We start from the raw sequence: 7,906 nt of genomic DNA, 5'->3' as shown, positions 1-7,906 counted from the left end.
CTGCTGGGTCGACCAGCAACCCGATTGCTGCCTCGTGGGTTTGTTTTCTTCAGGGCGTGCGGCTGCACGTCCTGGCTGCGCTAGCTGATGGTGACTAGCGGCTAACCACGTGGGGCTAACGACGGCTAGCAGCTACCCATGACTGCCAGTTAGCGGCTAACGGCTAGCAGCTAACGGCTAACGGCTAGCTGTTAACAGCTGTTGACGTATTTCTGTTAACATCTGACTGTTAACAATTTTTTTCTGGTGCCGGAGAGGAGGTTCGATCAGCCGGTTGACCTCGTGTGGACACTCTCACCTTTTTCACCACCTCGACGGCGGTTCCAGAAGGCACTCACGTTTTCATCGGCGCCTGGGTGGTGCTCTCCTGGACCCCCGTATCGCCTCGACGGTTCCGGACGTCGCCCATGCTCCATCGGCCCATGGGTGGCGCGCCCCGGGACCGGGGACCCTGTCTGGCCTCTCATCTGTCCACGGCTCCTTCCTCCCGGGGAGACTGCTCCTGCCTCCCGGGGATACCTCAAGGCTTGCCGAGGATTTCGTGCCCGCCGCCGCTGTGCGTTTGCCTGCGGCCGGGATGCTCTCCTGCTTCCCGGGGATACCTCAACGCCTGCTGAGGACTTCGTGCCCGCCACCGCTGCGCGTCTGCCTGCGGCCGGGTTAAACAGCTATCAAGCTGTCAAACAAGCCTGCTCACAAACGGACGTCGCTTCACGTGACGCTCCGGAGGAAAGGACGTCCCATTGCTCTTAAAACCATAGCTTAAAACTAATTTCCCTGCTTCTCGTGGTTTCCTTGCGTCTCTCCATTCTTCCCTGGTGGGAGGGACTAGTAGTCGCAGGGAAACGACCAAGTGAAGGACGCAAGGAATCAATTTAACCGAAGTGAGAAGGGCCCCTAGTTCGCTCTCTTTCCACCGGAAACACTTCGAGACAACAGCTGCTGTTCTCCACTACTCCTCTGTTTGTTTCATTACCACTCTACTTAATTAAAGTACCAAATTGAACCTTTCAGAGACTCCATTAGTCTCTTTATTTTAACTTCTCTCCTGGACGCGAGAACAACGAACACAATTCAACAATAGGCATGGGATTGGCCTGTGAAATCCAATACCTTAAGGATACTTTTGACTGACATTTACCCCTGTATCTATACATTTTTAGTAATCTCTATATTCTACAGGTTGGTAAACCTGTAACCATTGTTTTTATCCAACATGGCAGGAGAGTAATAAGCTATAAACGTCACATTGGTCTATTATAAAGGTAACATGCAAAAGGTTAAGAAAGATTTGTTAATAAATAACAACTAATTTTCACTTTACAAGTTAACCCTAAACCTATTTTTTACCCAAACCACTATCTTTTCTGAGTCTACCCAAATGTTTTTTTGCCTCATCCTGAAACCTAAGAATGTTTTTTTTTCGTGTACAACATCAGATTTCATTATGTGTTTTATATAAGTTTTATGACTCGGTTTTAAATTGATGACATAAAGCAACATTAGCATTCAATTTGAGTCTGCTTCCGACAATCTGATGAATGTAAGTCAAACATGTTTGCTTGTTTTAGCTCTTGAGAAAATACCTAGCTCCATTGTTGTTAAACACTGCACTTTGTTTATTAGCTGGTCACCAACTTTGTCTGCCTGTTTTTAATGTACAGAGTGGTGTTTTTATGAACGTTTGTTTGTTGAAACTGTAGGTGAGAGCGTTGAAAGTGAAACAGATATCATAGTTGGTGTGAAACCAAAGCAATAACGTGCTAAAATGAGGGGAACAGCAGTTGAGTGATGATTATCTATGGATTTATCCACTTTCACATGAAAACATAACATACTTGGTATAATTAACGTTCATTTGTGTGTTTCTACCGACTCTGACAGTGGTCATACATGCCCAGTTTAGCATGACTTTTATATACAGTTTTGTGACACTGTTTATTTTTCTTAGAACAGAGGAAACGGTCTCGATATAATTCTTCTGCTGAATTAGGTTACAGAGAACATGCACTTACATAGACAGATGCTCGCATGAGTATTCAGGATGTGGTGGTTGTGGTGGCATGGGACCCCACAGTTTCAAATAAAACCAAACAAAATCTTTGAAAGGCATTGACATTACAAGGAAATATGAACACTTATATTGCGTGACTTTTAGACACCAGGTACAAATATAGAAGCTTTACTAGTTTGCAACTTTAGATGTGATGTGGAAAATTATGTGTAGGTTTAGACTCCATTAGAGGAAGGGTACTAAGTAATATATTTATGAAATACACTGCCCGTCAAAAAAGAAGTTGCACACTCTAATATTTAATTGGACCGCCTTTAGCTTTGAGTACGGCACACAGTCGCCGTGGCATCGTTTCGATCACAAAATGTATTTCTGTCCAGAGTTGCATACATTTTCTGCCAAAATCTTGGAATGAAGGGAAGACCTGGTCATTCACTATATTCATATGGTCAAATGACCCCATTCTTTGGGAACATAACATTAATAACATAATGTTGCTGAACCTAGACCTGACCAACTGCAGCAACCCCATATCATAACACTGCCCCCACATGTGGTATCATGATCGGTGCATCACTTAATTCGCCTCTATTCTTACCCTGAGCCCATCACTCTGGAACAGGGTAAATCAAGATTCATTGATTTGGTCTTAATAATGCGTTGGACAGTTCTTAACCCAATTTGAGTCAGCAATCTCCTTAGTTGTTTTCTTTGCTTGATGCAGGCCAATTATTTGACCCTTCTGAAACTGATTAACATCCTTTCCGACCACAGGACATGTCTTCTGACATGGTTGTTTAAGAAATGAGAAGCTGCATCAATTAGGGTTAAATAACTTTTGCCAGCTGAAGTATATAAATCACTGCAGTAATTATCCATTGGAAGGCTCGAAAAGATTTGGTTAGTTAAATCCAGTTGGTTACTTTCTTTTTGGACTGGCAGTATATTTAAAACATATAACCAATTGCAGTACTTTTTACATTTCTATTATCACAGCTTGATCTTGACTGTGACATTCAGTTCTGTATGGTTTCTTTGGTACTTTGTGTGCGTCACACACAGAACAGGTAGTGTAAATAAAAAAAAATACTACAACATACAAACATTTTTTCGCATTATGTTCCATCTGCTCAAAAAAACACCACATTTGCTCAAAAAGACTTTATTTGCAGTTGATTGGAAAAAAGTACGATATACAAATATTTATATATACAATGCATATTTGATCATGAATACAAATAAAATATAAAAATCAGTTTCAGGTTCATTTAATATGTATGCAGTATAGCAGGACAATTACACAAGGAAAGAGTAATGTTTGCTGACTGCGGTATCTTTGATTTGTCTTGTTATTCCTCACGCACGTTTTCTCTGCCCCTTCCTCCCTCTCCTGGTCTTCTTCCCCTGGCATTTTTTTCCATTTTTGCGTCTCCTCTGTGGTGGTGCCTTTTTTGATGTAGCGGACACTGCTGGTGTGATGCTGCTTGTTGATCCTTCTTCTTTCTGTCTCCTCAGTTGCAATGCTTGTTCTTCTTTTTTCTTGTCCACTTTCCTCACGGTTGATTTTGCCCAGTTATTGTTCCCCACCCCTGATCTAATGGAAAGAAAACTTCCAAAAAATACATATAAATGGTGTTCGTTTTATTACCTGTCTGAAGGTATCTATAGATTTAAAGCTAATCTGCATTTAAACATAACATTTCAGGGGAAAATACTGACTTGACGTAAGTAAATATCGTGGGGAAGTTGTGAGGTGATATTGTTTTTTGTTTGTTTTTAGTTTTATCCTTTTAACCTGCACTCAAAAAATAAAGTTATGTCAACAAATTCCACGAAACTGAGTTGAGTAGATTATAATNACCTGATGTTAAATAAAAGTCTAGCTTGTACCTTCGATACCCCGCCTCCGTCTACGAGACTTATGTCGGGGTCACCAATGTAGTGCCGAGAGACGGGAGTCGGAGGCGGGGTATCGAAGGTACAAGCTAGACTTTTATTTAACATCAGGTCAACATGTAAAACAGCTTTTAGCCCGGGAAGAACAGACCGGGGAAACAAGGGTCCGGTCAACTCACTATGTCCGTGCGGAACAATACCCCAACCCATAGTTCCGTGGGTGAATAATGTCAATCACCACAATACTATGAAGAGTCATTTATGGAGTAGCGACAAATCATTTAGTTTAGCAGTCTTTTAATACACATGGTGGACTTTGTGACATGACTTGCAAGCAACTGTGTGTTTGTGTGTGCTATAGGTGTTTGTGGTTAACAGGTCGGAAGGAAAGTGCATCTAAGAACGCTTTTCTTTGGCACAACACACACACACACACACACACACACACACACACACACACACACACACACACACACACAGAGACAGAGACAGAGACAGAGACAGAGAGACAGACAGACACAGCAACCAAGCAAAGTGCTCCAAGACGGAAAATACACAGCTCAAATGAGATCTGTAACCCACAATCATTTGCAAACACTGCTCAAACAGAAGTTACAGCTTCAACATCATCCAAGCACAAGACAGAGCTGTGCTGATTAATTTACAACAATAACAGGGCTTTATATTTCAATGGCAAAATAAAAATAACAGAGCTGTATATTTCAATGGCAAAATGATAGAACAATTATGGAATAGAACAGTCTAACAGAGCTGTATATTTCAATGGCAAAATGATAGAACAATTATGGAATAGAACAGTCTTAACAGCACCTATAACGATTTACCAAGAGGTTTGTATCACGCTTAGATAAAATACATGAACACTTATTTTTACACCTAAGCATGTGCATTCAACATCTTAGTCATACAGTTGACACAAATGGTGGGCCACTAATCAAGGCGAGGGTCGGGGAAAAACCATTGCAACGTGGTTCATGCAAGCCTTGCATTTACCACAAACTCTCTCCGCCCCTCAAACCTCCCCCGGTTTCAGTACATTGAGACAGAGTTGTACTTTCTCTGCGGCCTACACATAACGGTTTATTTTATACATATTGTCATTGTGGTAGTGCCACCAAAGGATGGAAGCATGTTAACTGAAAGCCCCCAACCCTTCCACGATGTCCATCAGAAACCCAGCACGTCACATGATGGCGGTGGAACAGGACGGCCATCACGGTGGGGGGAAACTGAATTAACTAAAACCGTGAATTACTCACCCATGGTCTCGCGAAGAAGTTTTAAGTGGACTTTTGATTAAATGAATAATAATATATGTGTTGTGGTTTCAATAATAATAATAATAATAATAATAGATTACATTTGTATAGCGCCTTTCAAGAGACCCAAGGCCGCTTTCAAGATGAGATAGCATATGTAGAGCAAAGACATACCCATCATCTAAACTCCAAGAAACATATGTGTTGATATGAATGTAAAGAGCATAAGTACAAATCCAAACCCCCAAAACTATTTTGCTCTGTGGGTAGTGGATTATACTGTACTCAAGTGCAATTATAAGGTTCTTGTATCCTTTAGTATTTTTATGCCGGTTTAAACATCACCTCACTTTATTTCAAATGAAAATTATTTTTTTCACAACATTTTTTGAAAGCTTTAGTACTTCTTCCTTCACATAATTAGACACATGTGATGGACGGATAAAATGTGATGCTAGCTTACTGACAGAAAATTAAATAGTTAGCCTACTATTAGCTCCACCTAAGAAACATGCTAATTACCCATGAACACATCATCATTAATGTAGTATTATTCTACGATGTGATAGTTTAATACTCACATGTTCTGCAATAAGCACTTTCAACTTGGCTAATATTGTTTATAGTATTTAAAGAGTCATAGTTATATAATATGGTAATATAAGCAGTATCTTTAGATTTTTGTATTCCTTATTTTACTTTAGTAAAGACTCTAAATATTTTATGATAATTAGTGAATACTACTTTTTGGACCCTCTTTGACTCAATAATCTCTACCAGCTTTCACACTAAAAAGAGTTGCACTACCAACTGACTCAACTATGTCACTATGGTGAATCTTTGTCTTGTCAGGTATTTTTCAGGTAATAAAGTTCATATAGTGATGAGATAAGACGCTAAGAGAGAATGCCCCCTCAGATGCTGAGATACCGAACGTAGCTCTATGAACCAAAACACACAGGGTTCTGCAATTCACAATCACCACAACAAGCTGCTCATTTGTGACCATATTTTATTAGTACTGTCACTCAGAATAATTGTACACAGAAAGTATTATTTACATATTTACAGTCATCATATATACATAATCATTGCAGTTATACATGAAAATGGCAAATATGATAGACTACAATGAGGCAAGGACTTTAAATAAAATATCTAAATGTTGAAAGGTCTGTGGAAATCAAACAAAAGCAATAGGAAGTTATAGCATTTTAACTTTTGTGTGACGATGTTTGAGTCAGGTTAAACGTTGGAGTTGCCAGTTCTTTCCGTCGATGTAGGCCATGCTGGTCAATGTCCACACTTCCTTGGGGTCAGAGCAGATCCTTTTGTTGTTCCGCGTGGTAAATCTATTGAAAATCAAAACACAGAAAAATACACTTTCAGTAAAATGTTGTATCAATTTTGAAGAGGAGATGATCAAAACAAAGTAAATCAAACAATTTTATCTTGATGAATCACAGTTTAATTTAATCAGTGATATCAATAGATCCAAGGACATGTTATGAGAGACTTACACCACTGCGTTGATAGGGCATACCAATTTATTTTGTTTGTAGTATTTCATCAGCCTTTCTCGCTGGACCAGAGTATTTGAAAGTTTTCGGCAACAACTGGCTATCCCACCTTTGAATAAAGACACAAAAGATATTATTATCAGCAACTTATTTTCTATAATCATAATCCATTACACCAGATATTACTTACAAAATATTAAATTAATGGACAAACATGTTCTTACCCTGAGCTGAGGCTGTAGACACCAAGATAGTGATCATGAGAAGCGAGACAAAGACAAGGTTCGTCATCTTGGGTCTCTGGCTAGAAATGATATGATGTGTGTGTCTCTGCTGCAAGCCCTTTTAAGCCCACCAACCTGCAATACGTGAATTTCAAGTAAAGCATGCTGCACCCACTGCTCTGCAGAGGGCTGGAAAGAAGAGAACATATTTCCTCTAGCAGCTAACTGGCGTGGTTTTTCACCCCTCTACTCATCACTGGTGGTCTGAGGGTGTCAGAGAATGTTCCACTGCAGGAGGTTGTGGTTTATGCTTGCATTTTATAGTATGCAAATTTCTAAATGCTATATGGAAAGTAAATGTTACGCTAGTAGCTACATAGATCAGCTCATAAATTATGATCAGAATCAGAATACCTTTATCTGTCCTACACAGGGGAAATTTGCATTGATACAGAAAATAGAGACAAATGAAGCACTATTAGAAAGGTCATGCACATAATATTTAAAATGAAGTTGATAAATAATTCATTATGGTCAGAGAAAATTATGAAGTGATTGAGGCACTTTCTCTACTTCACTATCATTTTAAAAGGATCAAAGTAAATTTTTTGCAACTTTCCTACACGCCAATTTTTTAGATATAGCTTTTCTTCGTTTTTTAGATTCTTTGTTTGCCCGTTTTTGTAATAATAATCCACTAATAACGGATTGTACTAATAATCAGGCTCAATGTAACCTGAAAAATAGGAAAGATGAAACCTTTTCTGTTACTTCAAAGGTCAGGGGTTATTGGTAAAGTCACTTTTTACTGTGAGGTTCTTGAGGTGTGTGTGTGTTTGTGCTTCTGTTGCTGTGTACTAATTTCTGCCACCACAGTGCATGCAGGGGGAGAAAACGTACACCTCTATGGTTATACTAAGAATCCAGGTACCAGGTTTATATTTTCCCCTGAAACCCACATGATGTTAATTG

The 7,906-nt window shown here is 39.5% G+C and overlaps 1 protein-coding gene across 1 annotated transcript; it reads right to left on the bottom strand.

The window, feature by feature from the left end:
- Positions 1-6,185: 6,185 nt before the first annotated feature.
- On the bottom strand, positions 6,186-7,140 carry LOC104958216 (monocyte chemotactic protein 1B-like). Its single transcript, XM_010785945.1, has 3 exons — positions 6,935-7,140; positions 6,711-6,819; positions 6,186-6,542 (listed from the first exon to the last, which is right to left on the bottom strand). The coding sequence occupies exons 1-3, from the start codon at positions 6,999-7,001 to the stop codon at positions 6,431-6,433; spliced, it is 288 nt and encodes a 95-aa protein (XP_010784247.1). The 5' UTR covers positions 7,002-7,140; the 3' UTR covers positions 6,186-6,430.
- Positions 7,141-7,906: the final 766 nt, after the last annotated feature.

Source organism: Notothenia coriiceps, unplaced genomic scaffold (genome assembly GCF_000735185.1).
Source record: "Notothenia coriiceps isolate Sejong01 unplaced genomic scaffold, NC01 NC01_scaffold00000969, whole genome shotgun sequence".
Lineage (NCBI taxonomy): Eukaryota > Metazoa > Chordata > Actinopteri > Perciformes > Nototheniidae > Notothenia > Notothenia coriiceps.
This window is presented reverse-complemented; position numbering and strand designations above follow the sequence as displayed.

Bases quoted from the DNA above. Each gene is read 5' to 3' on its own strand.
- LOC104958216 (XM_010785945.1), bottom strand. From the start codon at position 7,001: ATGACGAACCTTGTCTTTGTCTCGCTTCTCATGATCACTATCTTGGTG. The intron at 6,820-6,934 runs GTAAGAACATGT...CTTTATTCAAAG, and splicing joins GTCTACAGCCTCAGCTCAGG to GTGGGATAGCCAGTTGTTGC. The intron at 6,543-6,710 runs GTAAGTCTCTCA...GATTTTCAATAG, and splicing joins TGCCCTATCAACGCAGTGGT to ATTTACCACGCGGAACAACA.